This window comes from Hyperolius riggenbachi, chromosome 7, assembly GCF_040937935.1.
Source record: "Hyperolius riggenbachi isolate aHypRig1 chromosome 7, aHypRig1.pri, whole genome shotgun sequence".
Lineage (NCBI taxonomy): Eukaryota > Metazoa > Chordata > Amphibia > Anura > Hyperoliidae > Hyperolius > Hyperolius riggenbachi.
The window spans coordinates 73145523-73170569 of record NC_090652.1 but is presented as its reverse complement, the minus strand read 5'-3'; the positions used below and the strand labels follow the sequence as shown (position 1 = coordinate 73170569).

The 25047-nt window shown below is 48.4% G+C and overlaps 2 protein-coding genes across 3 annotated transcripts in view; one reads left to right on the top strand and one right to left on the bottom strand.

Annotated features, from left to right (window-relative positions):
* SRRM2 (serine/arginine repetitive matrix 2) overlaps positions 1–4313 on the bottom strand; it is a 54157-nt gene extending 49844 nt beyond the window's left edge. The window contains exon 1 of the mRNA XM_068244079.1: positions 4207–4313. The gene's annotated coding sequence lies outside the window, so the exon portion shown is untranslated. The remainder of the gene's footprint in view (positions 1–4206) is intronic.
* Positions 4314–4368: 55 nt separating this feature from the next.
* Positions 4369–25047, top strand: part of THOC6 (THO complex subunit 6) — a 35039-nt gene continuing 14360 nt past the window's right edge. The window contains exons 1-8 of one of the 2 annotated variants that reach the window (XM_068244090.1): positions 4369–4439; positions 16919–17034; positions 17108–17172; positions 18301–18404; positions 19908–19945; positions 20036–20084; positions 20836–20907; positions 24871–24973. In XM_068244090.1, the coding sequence (XP_068100191.1) occupies positions 4425–4439; positions 16919–17034; positions 17108–17172; positions 18301–18404; positions 19908–19945; positions 20036–20084; positions 20836–20907; positions 24871–24973 (562 nt within the window). In that variant the 5' untranslated portion in view covers positions 4369–4424. Of the gene's footprint in view, positions 4504–16918; positions 17035–17107; positions 17173–18300; positions 18405–19907; positions 19946–20035; positions 20085–20835; positions 20908–24870; positions 24974–25047 lie in introns of both variants that reach the window. The other variant, XM_068244089.1, reaches the window with a different exon arrangement.

Below are 25047 nucleotides of genomic sequence, written 5' to 3'. Positions count from 1 at the left end.
GTTATCATGCAGCTGAAAAAAGGCTGCTAATTATTATAATTTAGAAAATAGATTTTATTTCTGAAATCTTGTATTTTTAATTTGGGTCCACTTTAAAGAGGAGCTGTTAGGTATAAGGTCTCAGAGAAAATAAACACATATATCAGTAGCTAAAGATTGGCTGTACTTACATTACATATGCATTTCACTGTCCACGTTTGGATTTCACAGAATTTGTATATAGTATATGCAGAGATAGATGCTCCTGACAGCTCATGGCAGGTTCCATGTTTTTCTGTCAAATGTGTCGTCATGTCCTGCCTGCTTCCTGATCACAGATAAGCTCCTACTTGAACAACACAGTGTGCAGTGAATATTAATGAGCCATGTGGCTAGGAACAATAGCTGACTCCTGCAGTGTACTCTGCCCAGAGATTTATCAGTGCTAGGCGCTGGACTGATTACAAGCTGCTGTAACTTCTCATTAGCAGCCGAGGGGAGGGCCCCAGAATGCTTTGCAGTTTAGTATGCGGCTTGCGTCCTTATGGGTCTATAACAGCCTTACTGATAAGCACACATCAAGGTAACTGAGATTTTTATCTTCACTAATGGCTTTTGGGATTCCTTCTAAACTGTTTAACACAGGAGAATAGAGGTTTAAATTAGCTTCTGCAGCCTGACAGTTACTCTTTAAACACATGGCGGGTAAGAACCTCTGGTTTCTGGTGACATATACTCCTCCTTCCCAAACACAGAGGAGATTGTAGGAGGGAAGGTGGGGGATTTCCATGCAGTGAAAGGAGAAAGTGGCTGTATATGTATGCAGGGCACCCAGTTATGACAGCATTGTCCCTGTGCTTGCTCAGTATCAAAAGTCTGGAGGAATTATAATGCATGTCGAAGGAAGAAAAGATACAGGACTGCTGCTGGGTGCAAAGGAAGGAAACTGCAGGTGATTTATTCAATATCGAGTTCCATAACAAACTGCTTTAAAGTATAAATACAGCACATACCGGGTTGCCAGTGCTTATGGGTGCACAGATTGTCATGGATCTCTATGCTGAATAAATCACCTGAACTTTCTGCTCTATATTTTCTTCCTTACACATGCAAGGAATGGGGTTTCCATAGAGGACTCCCAGGAGGTGGGGAGAGAGTCTGCAGTGTGGACTGTCAGTATAAAGGACTGTGTGCGCTGGGGCCCCTTGCACTTTTTTGTGTCCTTAAAATAGCATATGGGACCCCCAGGAGATGAAGAGAGATGGTATGCAGTGTGTGCTGTCAGTATAGGTGAGCTTGGTGCACTGGGCCCCTGTATTAGCATATCATCTAGACTATTGTAGCATACTATGTGGACTACCAACTAACAGACTGGCACAGCTCCAATCTGTACTGAACGCAACCCATCGGTCACTCTCCAACCTTTGTTACCTTTAATCGCTCTCTTAAAACTCACCTGTTCCAACAAGCATACGCTCTGCCTTAGGCCACTTCCCCTTTGTCCTAAAGCCAAGTTAACTCCTACTAGACATCCTAAAACACACTGCCTCTAGGTACGTTTATTGTATACTACCCCACCTCGTCCCGTACACACACACACACACACACAACTTTAAATTGTAAGCTCACAAGGGTTAGGCTCTCTTCACCTTTTTGTGTCTTGGAAATCATTATTCATTTTATTCATCTTGTTACTTTTGTCACCATCAAAGAGAACCCGAGGCGGGTCTTACAAATCCTAATTGCATACAGAGGCTGGGTCTGCATATAATGCTCAGCCTCTGTTGCTATATTATCTCCCCCAGGGCTCTGCTGTGCCCACCAAAGTAAACCGCCATGCTAGCGACACACAGCGTGTCGCCAGCAGGCAGTTTACATGTATGCCATCACTCTCCGCTGCTCCCCCGCCTGCTTCCTTCCCTCCCCGCTGATTGGAGAGAAGGGACACGGGCAGGGAGCGGCAACATAGAGGAGGCGGGGGAGCAGCGAGAACGACAGTATACATGTAAACAGCCTGCTGGTGACACGCTGTGGGTCGCTAGCATAGCGGTTTACTTTGGTGGGCACAGCAGAGCGCAGGAGGGGGGGGGGGCCTGGGGGGAGATAATATAGCAGCAGAGGCTGGCATTATATGCAGACCCAGCCTCTGTATGCAATTAGGATTTGTAAAACCCACCTCGGGTTCTCTTTAACAATTCTGTATTTTCTCACCAATTATGTATTTTGCATACTGGCGTATTCCATTTGTCTGTATTATTTTGTACCCCATGCTCATTTGTTTGTACAGTGCCACGGAATATGTTGGGCGTTTTTAAATCAATAATAATAATCTGCAGTGTGGACTGTCAGTATAGGGTGAGCTTGGTGCCCTGGGGCCCCTGGAGGAGCATATGGGAAACCCAGGAGGCGGGGAGAGATGGTATGCAGTGTGTCTGTCAGTATAGGGTTAGCTTGTGACCTGGAGGAGCAAATAGCACCCCAGGGGGTGGAGAGATAGTATGCAGTGTGGCCTATCAGTATAAGGTAAGCTTGGTGCACTGGGGCCCCTGGAAGAGCATATGCCCCCCCCCCCCAGGAGGTGGGGAGAGATATACGCAGTGTGGCCTATCAGTATAGGGTAAGCTTGATGCACTGGGGCCCCTGGAGTTGCTTATGGCACCCCTAGGGTGTGGGGAGAGATATATGCAGGGTGGCCTGTCAATATAAAGCATTGGGGCCCTTGGAAGAGCATATGGCACCCCTAGGGGCAGGGAGAGTTATATGCAGTGTGGGCTGTCAGTAGAAGGCAATGGGGACAATGGAGTATCATATGGCATCCCCAGGAGGCGGGGAGAGATATATGCAGTGTGGCCTGTCAATATAAGGCACTGGGGCCCTTGGAGGAGCATATGACACCCTCAGGGGGTGGGGAGAGATATATGCAGTGTGGGCTGTCAATATAAGGCACTGGGGCCCTTGGAGGAGCATATGGCACCCCCAGGGGGTGGGGGGAGATATATGCAGTGTGGGCTGTCAGTAGACGGCATTGGGGCCCTTGGAGGAGCATATGGCACTCCCAGGGGGTGGAGATATATGCAGTGTGAGCTGCCAATATAAGGCACTGGGGCCCATGGAGGAGCATATAGCACCCCCAGGGGCAGGGAGATATATATGCAGTGTGGGCTGTCAGTAGAAGGCACTGGGGCCCTTGGAGGCGCATATGGCACCCCCAGGGGGTGGAGAGATATATATGCAGTGAGGGCAGTCAGTAGAGGGCACTGGGGCCCTTGGAGGAGCATATAGCACCCTCACGGACCAGGAGATATATATGCAGTGTGGGCTGTCAGTAGAAGGCACTGGGGCCCTTGGAGGAGCATATGGCACCCCCAGGGGCAGGGAGATATATATGCAGTGTGGGCTGTCAGTAGAAGGCACTGGGGACCCTGGAGTAGCATATGGCACCCCCAGGAGGCGGGGAGAGATATATGCAGTGTGGCCTGTCAATATAAGGCACTGGGGCCCATGGAGGTGCATATAGCACCCCCAGGGGGTGGGGAGAGATATATGCAGTGTGGGCAGTCAGTAGAGGGCACTGGGGCCCTTGGAGGAGCATATAGCACCCTCACGGACCAGGAGATATATATGCAGTGTGGGCTGTCAGTAGAAGGCACTGGGGCCCTTGGAGGAGCATATGGCACCCCCAGGGGCAGGGAGATATATATGCAGTGTGGGCTGTCAGTAGAAGGCACTGGGTCCCTTGGAAGAGCATATGGCACCCCCAGGGGGTGGAGAGATATATATGCAGTGTGGGCTGTCAGTAGAAGGCACTGGGCCCCTTGGAGGCGCATATGGCACCCCCATGAGCAGGGAGATATATATGCAGTGTGGGCTGTCAGTAGAAGGCACTGGGGCCCTTGGAGGCGCATATGGCACCCCCAGGGGGTGGTGAGCGATATATGCAGTGTGGGCAGTCAATATAAGGTGAGCTTGTGCACTGAGGCCTCTGGATTAGCATATGGCACCTCCAGGATGAGCATATGGCACCCCCAGAAGGCGGGGAAAGATGAATGCAGTAATTATGGCATTGATACACAGAGGCTTCCCGCTCTGCATGCTGCTCTATGGGACCACCAATGCTGGAGATGATGACATGCAGTGCAATCACTATCAGTGTCCCCCAGTGATGGATGGAGGGCGGGCAGGCTGCACGCAGAGCTCCTCCCCCTCGCGGGTCTCCGGGCTCCTCACCTGAGTCTCCCCCGCAGCGGGTATCTCGGGTATCGCGGCCTCGTCGGATGTCGCAGCGTCTCTCTCGGGCACGGCGCGTGCAGCACGTAACGTCCCCACGTCGCTCACGTGCTCTCCGCCCGCGCCCCGCCCCTCCTCGCCGCCAATCCGCGGCCGCGTAGAGTGACGCCGACGTCACTTCCTCGTCCGCCCGGAAGTGTCCCGGGAGAAGTGACGTCATGTTACCGTGCGAGGTAAGTGCCGTGACGTCACCGGACGGTGAAGTGGGAGATTATGGAGGCGTTACCGGGACCCGGGGTGAGAAGAGGAGGGGTGTTATACTGGGGGTCACCGCTAGGGGAGGGTGGAATGGGGTCTGTGATGGTGAATGGAGGTGTTCCAACACTTCAGCATATACATTAATATAGCGTACAAAGCATGAGGCCCAGCAATAGGCAGGAACTGAATCTGGGTGACCCAGTTACGAGTTGCATACAATTTGTATTAAAGAGACGCTAAAGGAAACCTGAGACAATGTAATAAAAAAACTTTAGGCCCTGTTCACATTATCAAACGGAAATGGCTGTGTGATTGAAACGCAACGCGTACGATCGCATGCCATCTGTGTTTATATGTGTTGCGTGGCTGATTCCCATTCATTGTAGTGAATTGCCAGCCCTGCGTTTGGGTAAAAAATGAGTGCAGCATGGGTATGCGGACCGCACTGGTCAGCAACGCATGCAGTGTGAACATCAGACAATGCTGTCTATGCCCTTTTGATGTCATGCGCGTCTGATTCCTGCACGCGTTGCCGAAATATGGACGGCATTGTGTGTAGTGTGAACGAGGCCTTATACATACCTGGGGCTTCCTCCAGCCCCCTTCACACTGATTAGTTCCTTGCCATCCGCCTCTGCTGCCTCTGCAAACTGGCCCGGTAACTGCAGGAGTCGGGGGCTTACTGCGCATGCGCGGGCAGGCTGCACGCTTGGCCACACTGCGCCTGCGCTGAATTGCTGATTTACTGGGCCGGATTGCGGAGGAATGCAACTGGGGAGCGATTAAGCCAAAGTGAGCTGGAGGAAGCCCCAGTTACGTATAAAATGGGAGTGAACCTTGGCACTCCAGCTGTGACAAAATTACAAATCCTATCATGCCTCTCTCTCCCTGAGCTAAGCTTAGAACTGTCAAAGTATTGCAATGCCTTATAGGACTTGTAGTTCCACCACAGCTGAAGTGCCAAGGATAGCCATCACTGCCCTATGGGGTACTTACCCTTCGGGAGAGAAAAGCCTCTGGATCCTAATGAGGCTTCCCCATCCTCTTTATCCTCTGGGATCCAAGGCTACCAGCAGGGGAGGACTGGGGCCTTTTGGCCTGTAGGGAAAGTACAAACTAGAGGCCTGTTTTCACCGCAGCCCCAGCCCAAATTATGTCACACATGCGCCCCACGTGCTATATGCCGACGGTCACGTGGGGCGCCAATGCAGAAATACAGCAAGGACACTTGAGGGACAGCATGTCAGGTAAAGTATAATGCACAGGCATCAGGGGGGTCATAATATAATTTGAGGGACAATGGCCCGGGTTTCCATCACATTCATCGTTCGTGACTGCTGCACTTGATCGACCACATCGATCTGAGATTTCCCAGCATCTCAGATCAATACATTCAACTAATTTCCACCTGAAATCAGTCAAATCATCGATTGGGTATGTTTGTGGCAGCACAAGTTTTCATCTGATTCAATAATAATTATCGAAAAGATTGGTGGATCGGCCAGCCCTAAATCATTAAATGAGAGGCAGCCTGGGGGGAAATCTCCCCCCTCCCCCCCTGGCCAGTCCTAAAATGCTACTGACAAGCCTGTTGGCGCAGGGGCAGTAGGAGCTTCAGACGCAGTACAAGCTTCCCCTCGGGCTATGGTGGAAATAGTTGAGCCCAATTGGGTCCACTCTACTGCATAGCTCCCAACCGTCGCTCTTTTGGAGGACAGTCCCTCTTTGGTGACCCAGTCCCTCTGTCCCTCTTTCTCCTTCATTTGTCCCTCTTTCAGGACTGATGTACAGATCTGATACTGTAAAGTGTGTTTAATTGACTATACATTTTATTCCCATTCTTTAAATGTATATATTTCTTATTTTCAAATGTTAATATAAAGGAAAATGAGACAGTGTGGTTTGAATCATAAAACAGCATATTTTTTTATGAAGTTTTTACAGTATGTGTGACTAGGGGTGTGCTGGGGGCGTGATTAGGGGTGTGGTTTAAGTGTCCCTCTTTCTTATCTTATAAAGTTGGGAGGTATGTTACTGCACAAGCGACTTGCGTCTGCGCAGTAGAGCTGGCTCGGTTGGGTTTGGCTGTGTTAAGCTTGGAGGTGTAATCTCCACCGTCAGCATGCAACACATAAGCTGACGTGAAGGAGGTACACACACCAGCACAAGGGATCAGGATATCCCCAGTTTAGTGGAGGAGAGGACTGACTCCAATAGGAGATTGTGGTGCACAGAGCCGGTGCTGATCCGAACAGCCACAAACAACACTTTCGTAATAACGTCTCAGCGCAAGTAGTGCTGAGACGCATAAACCAGGACTGAGGAGATCAGGACAGGTAGACAGAATGAACGCTTGCTTAACTAGCCGCTACTTAGTGACAGCAAGCGTCCACAATAAAACAGACTGGAATGAGGTAGCCAATGCGTTTGCAGCGATGGCGTGCCTCACCAAGACAGGACAGGATAGTCAGGAAATAGCAGGATCAAGATAGATGAACGTAACACAGATAAATATACAATAAGTATGATTTCCTAGCGTATTACAATCACAGCTATCAATGAAACTATTTGTAACGTCTGACTAACATATGTATATATCGGCAATGAACCGATATATGACATAAGCAGGAACTCTGACTAAGACTGGAGTAATACAGGGAACAGGACTCAGAAGGATTCGCTATCTCTTCGCAGAGATGAACGCAATCCACAAACAGGAACAGGATAACTAGCTCAGCGTGCTGGAACGCTGACTAACGGAACACAGGATATAAACAGTTCGTGTACGTATATATCAGCGACACTGATGTATAAACGTAACACGAATACAAGGAAAATAATAAACGTGCAAGTATGCGTATATATTGGCGATGAACCAATATATGACACAAGACAAGCAAAGTAACAACTTCTAGAAACAAGAGCAGAACTAGGAGGACTCGCTGACCCCTTCGCAGGAGTCAGCGCAGTCCACACGGACTAGGAACGAGGTGGGGCACGGGCAGAGTAACAGACAGGATCTGAGACTATGGTAGCCCATGAGGCATTGCAGGAAGCAGTTCTTTATACTGAGGTCATCCAATGGGAGCAGACCTGCAGATTCCCACACAAGTGAATGGTAATTAATCACAGGCTGATAGCAGGAAAAGGCAGACAATGATATGCAGCCTGCAGGAAAGGGATTTCCCCTCCATTGCAGCAGACAATGTTTGTTTACACAAAAGCATATTAAACTGTCATTTACTTCAGAGCGACTGCAGATGGAATCAGCAACTAGTTTAAGTGCAAACCAAACTATGCAAGCAAATGCATGTAATGACATTAGAACTGCTTGGTTTGCAATACCACTGCAGTCAGCAGTAAACGCTGCAGAAGTGATCATAACAGTACCCCCTCCCTTAAACGCGGCCTCTGGACGCCTATGAAAACTGACATATTTCTCCTGAACCACCCAAACCAAAAAATCAGAAGTGGGAAATCCAGCAAACTGATCTGACTGAAAATTCATGAAGGTCGGATCAGCCCGACAAAACCAAATTCCCGAATCAGTCTCACCAAAACTAGACCAATTGGAACCAGAACCTACCGAACCATGCCCGTCAGCACTACAAGCCTCAGTGTGACACTCATCAGAACCACGACTTCCAGAAAACAACCCCAAGAAACTCTCTGAGCGATACCCACCGCCTTCCAAGGACTGTCCAAAAACGCCAAAGCCTTTGCAATGCCCACCGGAACTGTCCTTACCAACACAAAACCCACTGTTGAACCAGTCCAAGGTACCAGGACAAGTTTCCTCAGAGATCTCCCAGAACACTTGGAAGCTCCAAAGAGATCCCCACAGGTCAGAACGCCCCTTAGGCTCACATGGAGAACTATCAAGAACCCCTATGGAACCCAGGGCAACTCCAGAGTCAGGGTCACAAGGACAAACATCAAGATCAGGGCTTTTAGGGACCAGAACCATCTCCGGGCATGCAGGCCAACCGGCAACATCAGAACATGTCTCCACTAGGGAAGCACGTGAGCACGCTAACACAGACACATCTGGGCACTCTGGCATACGAAGCACATCTGGGCACACCGGCACAAGAGAAACCTCTGGGCATGTCAAGGAACTGCGAACCTCAAAGTCAGTCAAGACAGGACCGAAACCAGAACTGGGCAAAAAAAATTCATCATGACTAGACTTCACAGTTACTGGATTCTCACTAAAAACTGCAGGATCAGACTTAGATGTCGCTGATTCCAGCAGGGTTATTAACAAATCATGTTCAGGGGCATTTACAAGACAGGGCAAATCTTCTGATGTATGCACTGAACTAGACAGGGTTCCCATAGCTTCTTCTGGACTAGACAGAGACTCATCAAATACACTGGACTGGAGCTAATGAAGGGCTGCAAAACAAGTCAACATTGCAGCAATCCCCACTGAACTAGGCAAAACTGAGAAACTCACTGGACAGGAAGGGGACTCTGGAACTACTGCAACACCGGGCAGAAAACCAGAATTTTCCAGGATACAGGGCTGGGTTTCAGAAACACTCATTAACCCGGACTGAAATTCTGAGATTTCTACTATTTTTTCCAGCGAGTCAGAATTATCCATGTTACAGGGCAAGACTTCTGAAACATTCAGAGGACAGGGCTGGAGTCCCTCGGCTGTTACAACACTGGAGAGGGACTCAACAATATTGATTAAATCAGACTGTGTACAGGGCAAGGTATCTAACACACTTGCTGACGAGGACAATATTTCAATGGCTTCTGCTTTGCTGGGCAGAAATTCATCAAGTTTTATTAGAGCAGACTGTAATTCCAAAACAGCTGCTAGACAAGTGAATATTACTGCAACACCAACTGAGGTAAGCAGTGCCTCAGACTCCTCTGCTAGAGGGTTTGAAGTATCCAAAGTACTGGGTGAAGCATAAGACTCTGCGACCACAGCTTCACTGGACAGGATCACTGAACAGTCCATATTGCAGGGCAAAACCATGGAAGCACCTGCTGGACAGCATAATGACTCTGTGACCTGAGTTTCATTGGAGAAATCTACTGCACAATTCATGGTACAGGGCAAATTCACTGGAACATTTTCTGAACAAGGTAATAATTCTACGATTTCAGGTTCACATAGCAGATGCTCTGAGCTATTCACGAAACTAGAGCGAGGTGTAGAGACAGGAAGATCAAGACACAAAGTTTGTGCATCTGAAGCACTATTCAATTGTAAAATTGTAAAATTCAGATGCTGGGGTTCTGAGGTTTCTAGACAGGATTGCTGGGACTCAGAAACTAATGTAGTGCATCTATTGGCATCTGCTGGATCAGACAGGAGTTGAACTTTATTAACACAGGTAAATTCTACAGAAGTGTTTGCAGAGGCAGGCAAAGATTTTCTAATGTCTGTTTCACTGAACAAAGACTCATGAGTACTGGCTAGGCTGGACTCAGAAGTCAGCAGGACCTCTGGATTCTCTGCTGAGAAATTTGTGCAGGGCAAAGTTAAGAAAGTATCAGTGGCTTCTGTTTTACTGGGAAGTAACACTGAGTTATCCATGGTACAGGGTGGAGTTACAGGAACATTCACAAGACATGGCAGGGACTCAGTAACTGGAGAAGTGGGACAGTCTCCAATTGACAGTGTGTCTTCCCTGGTATCAACTGATTGAATCGCATAAAAATCGTCCAAAATCATCTTCCACACATCGATCAATGGAGCCACAAAGTCATACCCACACACACCAGTTTTTATTAGGTTATAGGCAGACTTAATGCATGCATTCAATACTAATTCACTTTTTGCACTGTAAAACTGACAAAATGAACTTGCATCTTTCTTCCATTCATAGACCAGGGCTTCCATCTCTCCTTTCTCAAATGGAGGATCCCATGCATATTTAACAGCTGAGCATTCCGGCTGATCATAGTTTGCAAATGTGTTAGTGGCAGAAACATACATTGGGTTATTTAGCAGGTGATTGGCCGATTTCTTATTCCTAAGGATCTCCAATACCTGTAGCAAGTGTTGAACTGTAGTGTATGCAAATTTCCCTTGCTGCACGAATAAATTGATCTGTTCAATACTCTGTAATATATCTTCATAATCATATTCAGATAATTCATTTAAACAAGAACTTTTATTTTCCCTGGCTAGCAATGAAAGTTCATTAGTAGTTTCATAGGTCCATTTGACTCCCCTGAATGGTGACTGAATTTCATTATCTGCTACTGGCGGAGTCTCATTACAGATCTGATGCGCAGTCGCCAAGGGCAACGACTCCGCTGATTGTAACGCTTTTCTTTTGGAGCGTTTACGTTTGGCTTTAGACCCTGCTGCCTTAGCAGAAGAAAAGTTATCAGAACAATTATCTGCTTGCTGATTATTTTTGTAGGCAGTAGAAGGAGCAGCTGATTGACAAGCTGCCAGGAGCTTATCAAAAGGGCTAGGCAAATCGGTTTTGCGCAGCCAGTTATGGATCACAAACGCTAGAAATTCCAGTGGTCTCTCTTTTAAATTGGTATGATCCAAGACATCGTAGGCCCACTGAAACAATCTTCCCTTAAATAAAACATAAACTAGCTGGGGGGCCCACGTTGAAACAGGAGTAGCCTGGAGCTCGGGATTGGCCAGGAACCTGGTACATTCAGAAAAAAACTCATTTTCTGTTTCAGAATTGAGTTTCTCAAATTTCTTAAAGGAACAGGAACCATAACAAACAGTGTCATTTTTGCTGGGAACCCCCCCCCCCCCCCACAATGGGGATTGGTAATGGGGCTACCATAATGTTAAGCTTGGAGGTGTAATCTCCACCGTCAGCATGCAACACATAAGCTGACGTGAAGGAGGTACACACACCAGCACAAGGAATCAGGATATCCCCAGTTTAGTGGAGGAGAGGACTGACTCCAATAGGAGATTGTGGTGCACAGAGCCGGTGCAGATCCGAACAGCCACAAACAACACTTTCGTAATAACGTCTCAGCGCAAGTAGTGCTGAGACGCATAAACCAGGACTGAGGAGATCAGGACAGGTAGACAGAATGAACGCTTGCTTAACTAGCCACTACTTAGTGACAGCAAGCGTCCACAATAAAACAGACTGGAATGAGGTAGCCAATGCGTTTGCAGCGATGGCGTGCCTCACCAAGACAGGACAGGATAGTCAGGAAATAGCAGGATCAAGATAGATGAACGTAACACAGATAAATATACAACAAGTATGATTTCCTAGCGTATTACAATTACAGCTATCAATGAAACTATTTGTAACGTCTGACTAACATATGTATATATCGGCAATGAACCGATATATGACAATTGTGCAATAAAAATTGTAAAAAAGAAATTAGGCTAGCAAAGATCGAAGCTGAAAATCAAATCGCTAGGGATATCAAATCTAACCCAAAAAAGTTTTACAAGTACATCAACTCTAAAAAAAGAAAGGTTGACTGTATAGGACTCCTAAAGGATGAAGGTGGAAACTCAATGGTGGATGACCAAGGTAAGGCAGAGTTATTAAATGCTTTCTTTGCTTCTGTCTTTACAAAGGAAACAGCACTGTTGCAAATTACAGAGGCGGAAGAGTCTCAATCTTCTAACTGTAATATTAAATACTTAACGCAGGAAGAAGTAAAGGCAAGACTAAATAAATTAAAAATGGACAAGGCACCTGGCCCGGATGGCATGCATCCTCGGGTCCTAAGGGAATTAAGTTCAGTTATAGATAAACCCCTTTATCTTATCTTTTGTGACTCTCTTGCAACTGGCAGAGTCCCAGTGGATTGGCGTACAGCCCACGTTTTCCCATTATTTAAGAAGGGCAAAAAATCAGATCCAGGAAATTATAGACCTGTAAACTTAACATCAGTTGTATGCAAACTATTTGAGGGGTTACTAAGAGATACTATACATGACTTCATAGTAGAAAATAATCTTATTTCTCAGCATCAACATGGGTTTACTAAAGACAGGTCCTGTTTGACTAACATGCTCAGCTTTTATGAGGTAGTGAATGCTAATATGGATATTGGGAATGCTGTAGATGTGATATACTTAGACTTTGCTAAGGCATTCGACACTGTTCCCCACAGAAGTCTGGTGCAAAAGATGAGGATGCAAGGACTGGGGAAGAGTCTGTGTGCATGGATAGGGAACTGGCTAATGGACAGAAAACAAAGAGTTGTGGTCAATGGATCATACTCAAAATGGGAGACTGTTAGCAGTGGGGTCCCACAGGGGTCTGTACTGGGTCCAGTGCTCTTCAATTTATTTATTAATGACCTAGTGGATACAGTAGTGAGCAATGTTGCTATTTTTGCAGATGATACAAAATTGTGCAGAATCATCAACTCTAAGGAAGATAGTGTTATATTGCAACAGGATCTGGATAGGATGGCTATATGGGCACATACATGGCAGATGAAATTCAATGTTGACAAATGTAAAGTCATGCATTTTGGTCGTACCAATGGTCTAACACCATACAAAATAAATGGGATACAGTTGGGGACATCAAACTTGGAGAAGGACTTAGGAGTACTCATCGACAACAAGTTAAATAATCGTACTCAATGCCAAGCCGCTGCAGCTAAAGCTAACAAAATTTTGGGATGCATTAAAAGGGAAATAAAAACTCGAGATGCTAGCATAATATTGCCCCTGTTTAACTCTCTAGTAAGGCCACATCTGGAATATGGAATTCAGTTCTGGGCACCACATTACAAAAAAGATATTGCAGTTTTAGAGCAGGTGCAGAGACGAGCAACAAAATTGATACGTGGGATGGAAGGTCTCACTTACCAAGAAAGGTTAGATAAACTGGGTTTATTTAGTCTAGAGAAAAGACGCCTTAGAGGAGATCTAATTAACATGTATAAATACATCAGAGGGCAATATAATAGCTTGGCGGATGAGCTTTTTGTCCCTAGGCCTTCTCAAAGGACTAGAGGACATGATCTGCGCATGGAGGAAAAACGTTTTAGCCATTTATTTAGGAAAGGGTTCTTTACAGTAAGAGTGATTAAGATGTGGAATGCATTGCCACAGGAAGTCGTTATGGCAAACTCTATACCTGCATTTAAAGGGGGCTTAGATGCTTTCCTTGCGTTGAATGACATCCATGGCTACAATTACTAGGTAATGCCAATGATGTTGATCCAGGGATTTTATCTGATTGCCATCTGGAGTCGGGAAGGAATTTTTACCTTGTAAGGGTTTTTTCGCCTTCCTCTGGATCAACAGGGATATGTGAGGGAGCAGGCTGGAGTTGTACTTTGTACTGGTTGAACTCGATGGACGTATGTCTTTTTTCAACCAAAGTAACTATGTAACTATAAGCAGGAACTCTGACTAAGACTGGAGTAATACAGGGAACAGGACTCAGAAGGATTCGCTATCTCTTCGCAGAGATGAACGCAATCCACAAACAGGACCAGGAACAGGATAACTAGCTCAGCGTGCTGGAACGCTGACTAACGGAACACAGGATATAAACAGTTCGTGTACGTATATATCAGCGACACTGATGTATCAACGTAACACGAATACAAGGAAAATAATAAACGTGCAAGTATGCGTATATATTGGCGATGAACCAATATATGACACAAGACAAGCAAAGTAACAACTTCTAGAACAAGAGCAGAACTAGGAGGACTCGCTGACCCCTTCGCAGGAGTCAGCGCAGTCCACACGGACTAGGAACGAGGTGGGGCACGGGCAGAGTAACAGACAGGATCTGAGACTATGGTAGCCCATGAGGCATTGCAGGAAGCAGTTCTTTATACTGAGGTCATCCAATGGGAGCAGACCTGCAGATTCCCACACAAGTGAATGGTAATTAATCACAGGCTGATAGCAGGAAAAGGCAGACAATGATATGCAGCCTGCAGGAAAGGGATTGCCCCTCCATTGCAGCAGACAATGTTTGTTTACACAAAAGCATATTAAACTGTCATTAACTTCAGAGCGACTGCAGATGGAATCAGCAACTAGTTTAAGTGCAAACCAAACTATGCAAGCAAATGCATGTAATGACATTAGAACTGCTTGGTTTGCAATACCACTGCAGTCAGCAGTAAACGCTGCAGAAGCGATCATAACAGGCTGTTTCTGTTGAAGCTCGAGGAGAAGCTTGTACTGCGCAGAGGTACATATAGGTTAATTTTGCCACATGCTGTTCGGGAGCTGCCAGCGCTGGAACCCTGATGCTGAAGAGGACCGGGAAGCCTCATTAGGATCCAGAGGCTTCCCCCTCCTGAAGGTAAGTAACCCCGCAGGGGCACATTTTTCCTTACAGGATTATTTAAAAAAAAAAAGGTACCTGAAGGTAAAGGTTTTGAGAAAAAGTGACATACCGTTGTCCCTGCACAGTAGCATGTAGCCGCTTATATCAAAGGCTCCTGTCCATGTCTGACAGCAGGCACAAGACAGCTGTCTCTGCACAGTAGCACGGAGCTGCTTATATGAGAATGCTCCCGTCCATGTCCAAGCACAGGCACAAGACAGCCGTCCCTGCGCATTAGCACGGAGGCACTTATATGATATGCTCCCGTCCATGTCCGAGTACAGGCACAAGAAAGCCGTCCCTGCGCATTAGCGCAGAGCCACTTATATGAGAATGCTCCCGTCCATGTCCAAGCACAGGCACAAGACAGCCGTCCCTGCGCATTAGCACAGAGCCGCTTATATGGTATGCTCCTGTCCATGTCCAAGCACAGGCACAAGACAGACGTCCCTGCGCATTAGCACGGAGCTGCTTATATGATATGCTCCCGTCCAAGCACAGGCACAAGACAGACGTCCCTGCGCATTAGCACAGAGCCGCTTATATGATATGCTCCCGTCCATGTCCAAGCACAGGCACAAGACAGCCGTCCCTGCGCATTAGCACGGAGCCGCTTATATGATATGCTCCCGTCCATGTCCGAGTGCAGGCACAAGACAGCCGTCCCTGCGCATTAGCACAGAGCCGCTTATATGATATGCTCCCGTCCATGTCCAAGCACAGGCACAAGACAGCCGTCCCTGCGCATTAGCACAGAGCCGCTTATATGATATGCTCCCGTCCATGTCCGAGTGCAGGCACAAGACAGCCGTCCCTGCGCATTAGCACAGAGGCGCTTATATGATATGCTCCCGTCCATGTCCGAGTGCAGGCACAAGACAGCCGTCCCTGCACAGTAGCACAGAGTCCTTCATGCATGCCTTTTACTTCTTGTACTCGCGGCAATGAGTTACTGCTCAAGCGCAAGCCATCATTGCACCTCAGTGCAGCTGTGCTCGTTCACAGACAGGAGTGCAGGTGCAAAGTAGAAGGGGGTCCTATGGAGCTGCGGTGGGTTGCAGGACCATCATAGCAGCCTGCGGAGCATTCAGAGGCTTCCTTTTACTGAGGTAAGTATCTAACTCTTGTTTTCCAAACTCACAGGTTTGCTTTAAAGTGAACCCAAGGCATAATATATATGCAAAAGTATATACTTACAAAAGGAGTGGGTAGCCTCTAGATCTTTTTGAGGCTTTCCTCCGGTCCCCTGTTTCTTGCCGGGACCCACCTTAGCATCAGGGCAGTGCTCCTCTTCTGTCACGAGTGTGCCCATGCATGTACAGTAGGATGGAGCCGCTCGTGCATGATTCCAGCCTACTGTGCAGGTGCGGCCATACTTTCACAGGTGCCGTACGGCTGAGCTTGTGTTTGAAGAGGAACGCTGATCTGATTATTGACAATCCCTTGTCAGTGATCGTTGGAGAGTCCACACTAGGCGACAAGGAACTGGAGGATGCCTAGGAAACCTCTGGATCCTAATCAGGGATGGGGTTTCGAGCAATTCAATTAAACAGGTGTAACCACAGGATATGGGGGTTAATTTACCCAGAAGTCTTCGGAATCGTGTGCGCTCTATTCTGCATCATAGACAAACTGCTCCAGCTTGAAGGAGGAAGCATGGTAGTGAATCATGGAACGCGGCCAACAGTTCGCCTATGATGCAGAATGGAGCGCAGACGATCCAGAAGACCTCTGGGTAAGTCTATGGTCACAACTGTTTAATTAGCAAGTCATTAGCATTTCAATTCAGAGTAGCTTGCTACTCCGAATTGCGCGAAAGCCCATCTCTGATTAGGATTCAGAGGCTTCCCACTCCTTAGGTAAGTATTTGATTTTTGTACCTGAACTCTGGCTCAGGTACACCTTAAAAATATCTTAATTAAGTGTATATATTAAATTAAATAAACTAAAACTATGAGACTCCTATATGTTTTGGAAAGTTCTTCCTGACTCTTGTTGGCCTCAAGGTCCCTCCTGTTCTCCGTTCATCCAAGCTTTACATTCACATTCACAGTGTCTCACAACTTTGGGGTAGTTTTATTGGAGTCCAGGTTTGGGTTTGGGGTAGTATTGGGTTCATTGCATTTTCAAGATACATCTTCTTACCCTCTTCCTAATTCTCACAGGTGGACATTGGCCGCTCCCTCGAGCTTCTGCACATGACTATCTTCAGTCAGTGCTTCTCACCATGTGGAAAGTATTTGGCAGTTGGAAACAACCTGGGTCAAATTGGGGTGTTCAGGTGAGTCTGCTGAGATGTCATGGGGAAAATCTGTGAACTCCCGCTGTCTGTTAACACTCTGCTTTCTCTACAGTCTCTCCTCCGCTCTCAGCTCAGAGGCCAGAGAGCAGAACAAGGAGCCCACTGCTGTATTCCAAGGTAAGAAGCATTATAATCGTGTGTGTGTGTGTGTGTGTGTGTGTGTACACAATAAAGTTAGCACAACCAAAATAACTCTTTAATCTTCAAAATATAAAGCCAATATTTTGAGTCTAGTTTCTACATTCGGTAAAACAAAATAAAAGCATACTGTAATTTTTGGCATGTACCGCCTACGAGCCGCTTCGTCGTGGACTCCATGTATTGTCCACCTGTTTGAGTTCTGCTCTCCACGTGTGTCCTCCTCTGCCCCCGTGTATAACCATCAGAAGCGGCAGCATGGCTCACCTGATCCAGCGGCAATCACAGACCTCGCCTCTCCTTCACTGTTTCCCTAGTGCTGGCTTCTGCTAATGACGCGATCAGCAGAAGCCGGCACTTGGGTAACAGTGAAGGAGAGGAGAGGATTGTGATCGCCAATGGATTAGGTGAGCTGCACTGACGCTTTTGATAGTTATACACGGGGCAGAGGAGAACAAACTGGGGACAGAAGGAAACACATTGTGGTCAGAAGCGGACACATTGATTCAAAAGGGGACACTTGGGGGTCAGAAGGGGATACAGAAGTACACAATTATTGGGGTAGAACATCTACAAGACGCTCCTGGACCATGGTATATATATTTTTTGTCCCCTGGGCTTTGCCCTCTAATACTAGGTGTAGTCTTGTAGTCTTATATACTGAAAGGGAGCTCACACAGTCTCACTAGAGGGCACATACATAGTCATGGCAGGGACACCTAAGCTAGCGTAGGTTAGTCAGTGCTAAATGTCATGTTGCAGGCAGCTGTAGAAAGCTGAGGGGTTTCTCTGATAATGGTGGATAAATACAGATGGTCCCTCCAGAGCCTCAGACCTGTATTTGTGGACTCTCCCTCTCAGTGAAGTTGGCTCTGGTGCTATAGTAGATTTGGGACGAGTAACATACAACTGATACAACCACTTAGCCACTCTTCTTTTTTTTTAAACCTCTGCTGTCATTATCACAGTGTACTAGCAGGTTACGAGAAGCCACGCCTGCTGCATATAATCTCCGCCTCTTTAATGATGTCACGCTTGAGGTGGTGTTTGTTAGATTGAGCATTGTAATGTCACACATTAGTAACCAGCTTTTCTGTTCCTCCACAGCTCATTCCAGCCCGGTTTACTGTTTGACCTCTACAGAGCGTCATCTGATTAGTGCGGGGGACGGTGACGTGAAGGGGTGGCTTTGGAGTGACCTGTGTAAAAAGGTAATCCGCCTGGAGAAGGTCACTTCATGTGGAGACGTTGATAGTCTAATGGTTGGGACTTCTGGGTGTTGTCAGTTTGCACAAGCTGCTCTCTTAGGGTTAGGCTATGAGCAAGGCCGGATTTATACTTCTTGTGCCCTTAGGCCAAGTATGTTGTGGCTCCAATTTCATGTGCTGCAACGCCCCTCCCATTCCATATGCAGCCCCCTCTTCCATGTGTATCATCCATGTACAGCAGCCCATCTCCTTTATTAAAGAGACTCTGTAACAAAATGTTCAGCCTTATTTCTTCTATCCTATAAGTTCCTATACATATTCTAATGTGGTCTGGATTACTGCAGCCTTTCCTAGTTGCACAGTGGCTGTATTAGCTCTGTTATATAATCTAATCTTCTTCTTTCCTCTGACGGCTTTGTCGGGCTCAGGCACTCAGGCAGGAATGTGCTGGTCTACCTGTGATAGGATAGAAGCTATACACACCCTCTCCAAGCCCCCTCCAGGCTCTGTGTGAGTCATAGACTGAGCTCCTCTCAGCCTATCACAACCTGGTTAGAAGCCATGTCTTTTGTTTGTAAACACTGCCTCTTTCCTATGTAACAACCCCTCTGTCATGTTCAGGTGCTCCCTTGGGCTGCAGAAATCTAAGGCCCGAGCCTTTGTGGCTTTTCCAGAAATCCAGCCTTTGCTATGAGTAGGCTTCCAGTGTCTCGGAATGTGAATCTGGTGAAGCAAGAAAACGTGGTGGTAGAGCACCAAAAATCCCTACATTTTTTTTCATGCTTCCACAACATAGCGTTGGTGTTCCAATTCGGCGTATCAAATTCACCTGAATCCTCTGTATACCACACTTCAGCACCATTACAGTACTGAACAAGCAGACAGCATCGTGGGCAGTTCACTTGCATGCCCTTCACGGTATGTTCTATGTGACACCGATGCTGTTTCCTTCTGACTCGCGTAGAACGTACCATGAAGCACACGTAACAGAACTCTCCCTGACCCTGTCCGCTTGTTTGGTAGGGAAATGGTGCTGAAGTTTGGTGTACAGTAGTATTCGGGTGTACAGTAGCATTCAGGTATTCCGAATTTGATATGCTGAATTTGAACACCAACGCTACCAGAACAATTACATTTTTGAATTTTATGTTTAGCACTGCCCACCACTCCTCAGGGCTACAAATTGGAATTTTTGCAGATGCATCTCCCCAGTTTCCAGCTAACCCCGAGATATCACTTCCAGGTGATCCTCCTATTAGGACAATACATTCGTTCTTCCCACCTGCTCTACCTCTGACACAGGAGTCCAGGGTTCGACTCTTGGTTGTTCCTGTTCAGTAAGTCAGCGCCGAGTTAGTAAGAAGTCCTTGGGCAAGACTCCATAACACTGCAGGGAGGCCCACTGAGTGCAGCCTTAGTGGCTGCAGCTCTCAAACTTGGAGTTTGACAGGAGACAAGCGCTATGCAAATGTTAGCATTATTATTATATTTCCTTGTCTCCTGCAGGGCTGTGTGGCCTCCTGGAGTCGGGTGACCCCCACCAGGTGAGATCCTTTGTTCTGTATGGGGTGGGGGTGGCAATATCTTATATGTGTTCACCTCCAATCCAACTGCAATACTTCTTCCATCCCCAGGAACAACCTAGAGGCTCCTGAAATCAACAGCTTCGTTTTGAACCAGACGGTGAGCGGACTAATGATCAACATTATTTATTCATATCATTCTATAGCACTGTACAGAGATCACAGATCCATTCCCATAAGTCTGCAGCAGATGAGCTTACACTCTAATATGCTCATTACAGGCACACACTATTATTATCACACATTTATAAAGCTCTGATTCATTCCCATCAGTCTCTGGAGCAGAGGAGCTTACTCTCTAATAACCTCACGACAGTCACACACTATCATTATCACACAAGTATATGTCTCTGACGTATTCCACAGTGCTGTATAGAGATCACTGATCAATTCCCATCGGACTCTGCACCAGAGGAGCTTACACTCTAATAATATCCTCACCACAGTCACACCCTTATTATTATACACTAGTGACCTAAGCCCATTCAACAAGGGGCTGTAGGTCTGTCACCGCCATGCGCGTGCACCCGCCAGCCCCGGCCTGTCCTTCATTCTGTCCCAACGGCTGTCAGTGCAGGACATGCGCAGTAGCACAAAAGCACTGACACAGGGACAGGACGCAGGGACACTTGTATATGATTAGGTAGGATTTATATGGCTCTGACATATACCTCGGTGCTGTAGAGAGCTCACTGATCCATTTTTATCAGTCTCTGTACCTGATGAGCTTGCACTTTAATGTTCCACCACACTCTCCCTGTTATTGATCATAGTTTGCTTGGCACAGAATATAGGTTTGTATCGGGGCATCAGTGATCATTGTGGGTGACATTCTCATTTATCCCCCGTAGGATAACTCTCTGCTTCTGGCAGGTGGAAGTGCACAAATTCATGTCATGGATCTGGAAACCGGAGCCTTCACTGTGAGTCCTCCATGTTGGTTGTTTGTCTCTTGTGCCTGGCGGTATAGCCACCATCACATGTCTTGGGCCTCCTACTTCAGTTACTGTGAGGAGTGCATCTTTATAGCTAGTAGAGACAACAGGGATCTCCAGCCACCCCAGCATAGGCACACCTGTGTGGAGAATAGTGACGTTCTGGTCAGCTTCCTCAAGTCGTCGTTCTTCCTCTTCTCTCTTCAGTGGACTCCCTTTGTCTCCTGCTGACACAGCAATGAAGAACCCTTCAGTCAAGATAGGTGTCAGTTGTACCATTTTTGGTACTCTGCATCGTGGTAAGATACAGGCGTGGCTTGCTTTGACAGAGTTAAGAATATATTATAACCCGCACACCACAATTTCGTTGCAAAAAATCTTTGTATTAAATATATGTCAAAAAGTGAAAAAATCTCATATACAATCAATGTTACACAGACTGAGACATACAAAATATATACTCTGTCAATAGTGTTACATCACAGCAGTAACTTCAACACATTTGGTATTACACTCATGTACAGTAGTATCTATAGAAAACACAGATCAAAGTGCTGCTGGGGATGCCAAAATAATGACCAGCTGTGGTGTGAACACAAATAGATCCCGGAACTGCAGTAGAAAAGACCTAATGGAGCATACATGCAGTGAGCTTAGGAGCCCGGGATAGCACAAAGTCTATGGCAGAGTATCAAACGTCCATTACCCTGACAGCGCCGTTTCGGATGAGAGATCCTTCGTCAGAGGGTCATTGGATGCCCAGGGAGTGCTGCTTTGACAGAGTTGCCATCCACTCACTGGAGCACTGAGACGCTGGGTGGACATCATGGGGTGGATACACTACACAAAGACAAGACAAATAACATTTAACATTTTTTCTCCTGGCAGACACAATGCGCCAGAGCTGCAGCCACTAGAGCGCCCTCTATAGGCAGTAGCAGTGTTGGGGAGTCTAGCCCAAGGTCTCCTCACTGAATAGGTGCTGGCTTACTGAACAGTCCTGTGTCAGAGGCAGAGCCCTTAACCAGTACACTAGCCATCGCTAGACGTAGATGTCGCAGTTGCACTGGATTGGCTGACGAAGAGATGGGCAGGAAGAAGATGCACAGAGACGGGCAGTACAGGGGCGTACAGAGGAGGGGAAAACCGGGGCGCACAGAGGAGGGGAGGAATGTGGCTCACACTGTGGAGGACCAGGGCGCACAGAGGAGGAGAGAACCAGGGTGCACAGAGGAGGAGAGGACCGGGGCGCACAGAAGAGGGGAGGACCGGGGCGCACAGAAGAGGGGAGGACCGGGGCGCGCAGAGGAGCGTAGGACCGGGGCTCCCGGAGGAGTGGAGGACCGGGGCTCCCGGAGGACCGGGGCTCCCGGAGGAGCGGAGGACCGGGGCTCCCGGAGGAGCGGAGGACCGGGGCTCCCGGAGGAGCGGAGGACCGGGGCTCCCGGAGGAGCGGAGGACCGGGGCTCCCAGAGGAGCGGAGGACCGGGGCTCCCAGAGGAGCGGAGGACCGGGGCTCCCAGAGGAGCGGAGGACCGGGGCTCCCAGAGGAGCGGAGGACCATGGTGGACACAGGAGGGGCGGACTGGAGCGCGCAGAGGAGGGGAGGACCGGGTCGCACAGAAGAGGGGAGGACTGGGGCGCGCAGAAGAGGGGAGGACCCGGGGTGGACAGAAGAGGGGAGGACCGGGGTGGACAGAAGAGGGGAGGACCGGGGTGCACAGAAGAGGGGAGGACCGGGGTGCACAGAATAGGAGAGGACCGGGGTGCACAGAAGAGGAGAGGACAAAGGAGGGGAGGACCAGGGTGCACAGAGGAGGGGTGAACTGGGGCGCGCAGAGGAGGGGTGGACCGGGGCGCGCAGAGGAGGGGTGGACCGGGGCGCGCAGAGGAGGGGTGGACCGGGGCGCGCAGAGGAGGCGAGGACCGGGGCGCGCAGAGGAGGCGAGGACCGGGGCGCGCAGAGGAGGCGAGGACCGGGGCGCGCAGAGGAGGCGAGGACTGGGGGGCACAGGGGAGGGGCGCTCAGGGGAGGGGAGGACCGTGGCGCGCAGGAGAGGGGAGGACCGTGGCGCGCAGCGGAGTGGAGGACCGGGGCGTGCAGAGGAGAGGAGGACTGGAGCGCGCAGAAGAGGGGAGGACTGGGGCGTGCAGAAGAGGGAAGGACTGGGGCGCGCAGAAGAGGGGAGGACCGGGGTGCACAGAATAGGAGAGGACCGGAGCACACAAAGGAGGGGAGGACCGGGGCGCGCAGAGGAGGGGTGGATCGGGGCACGCAGAGGAGGGGTGGACCGGGGCGCGCAGAGGAGGGGAGGACCGGGGCACGCAGAGGAGGCAAGGACCGGGGCGCGCAGAGGTGGCGAGGACCGGGGCGCACAGGGTAGGGACGCGCAGAGGAGGGGAGGACCGTGGCGCGCAGGGGAGGGGAGGACCGTGGCGCGCAGGGGAGTGGAGGACCGGGGCGCACAGAGGAGTGGAGGACCGGGGCGCACAGAGGAGTGGAGGACCGGGGCTCGCGGAGGACCAGGGCACAGAGGAGGGGAGGAACAGGGCGCACAGAGGAGCGGAGGACCGGGGCATGCAGAGGAGAACCGGGGGGGGGGCACAGAGGAGGGGAGGAACGGGGCGTGAGGACAGGGGCGTGCAGAGGAGGGGAGGACCGGGGTGCACAGAGACAGGGAGCAGAGCCGCCTTCAGGCCGGTACAACTCATAGTTTTGTACAATCCTATTACTCTACAATCTCCTCCATACTCTACAGTCCTATTTCCAACTAAGTTGGGACACTGGAATGAGCCATGCTGTTGTAATACTGGAAGAATGTTGTTTGGTATTGTCTTACAGAAATAAGCAAGACATCATGGAGGTGGCAGAAAAATGTTACTCCTAAAACCTGTACATATTATTTAGTATACGGAGGCTGCCATATTTATTTCCTGGCAGCCCTGCTGGTCTATTTCTCTGCAGTAGTATCTGAATAACACCAGAAACAAGCATGCAGCTAGTCTTCTCAGATCTGACTTTAAAGTCTGAAACACCTGATCTGCTGCATGCTTGTTCAGGGGCTATGGCTAATAGTATTAGAGGCAGAGGATCAGCAGGCTGCCAGGCAACTGGTATTTCTTAAAAGGAATTAAACATGGCAGCCTCCATTTACCTCTCTCTTCAGTTCCCCTTTAATAGTGCCTTCCCAAGTGTGCAGGGAAGTGTGCACCAGTGAACCCCCCATCATGCAATGCTGGCTTTGCATTGTGCTGTAATAACAAGCTGGACGGGCTTCTCCTGTTTAGCCTAAGCTTATAGTGTCCATGAATTCCAAAAATAATTTCAAGTTTTGATTTATCAGGCCACAGGATAGTTTCCCTCTTTAACTCTGTTCATCTTTGAAAGAGCTCTGGTCCAGAAAATGTGTCAGGGCTCTTTCACACCAGAGCTGATTTCTGGTGTTTTGACGCAAAGTCAATACTTTGTGTTAACCAGAGTAAAATTAAATTCCATTGCCTTTCATTTTACCTTTCACATCCACGTTGCGTTTTGGCGCATTTTAGTACGACGCAGCTGGGAGCTTTTAATCGTCCGGCGCTGGCGTTTTCCCCTCAAGTGAGTTAGAACTACTGCCGCTAATTAGCGTCGCACCGCAACATCCGCCGTCCATGCCGCAGATCATAACGCTTTCAGAAAATCGGCTCCTGCAAGCGTTATGTAATGTGAAAGAGCCCTCAGTATTTCTGGATCATTTTTGTATTTGGATTACTCTTTGCTGACCGAGTTCTTCTCGGATCACATACCATGTATAGTCGCTTTTATGTCAGTGATGGACTATGTGTGATCTCTCTCGTTGCGGGATATGGTGCTGCAGGGACATGAGGTACCATTGTTCCCCAGGCCCATACTATGCCAGATCTCTATCATATCACTGATGATTTGTGTGTTTGTTCTATTTCTGCCTGTAGATGGCGATGAAGGGACATGATGATTACATCCACTGCCTGGCACTGAGGGACCAGCAGAAGGAGTGTGTGTCTGGAAGTGAGGATGGCTCTGTCAGGCTCTGGGGTGAGTGCAGAAGTAAGCAGTATACACATGTATATAAAGAATGGAAGGAAGATGGACATTAACTATTAATCATT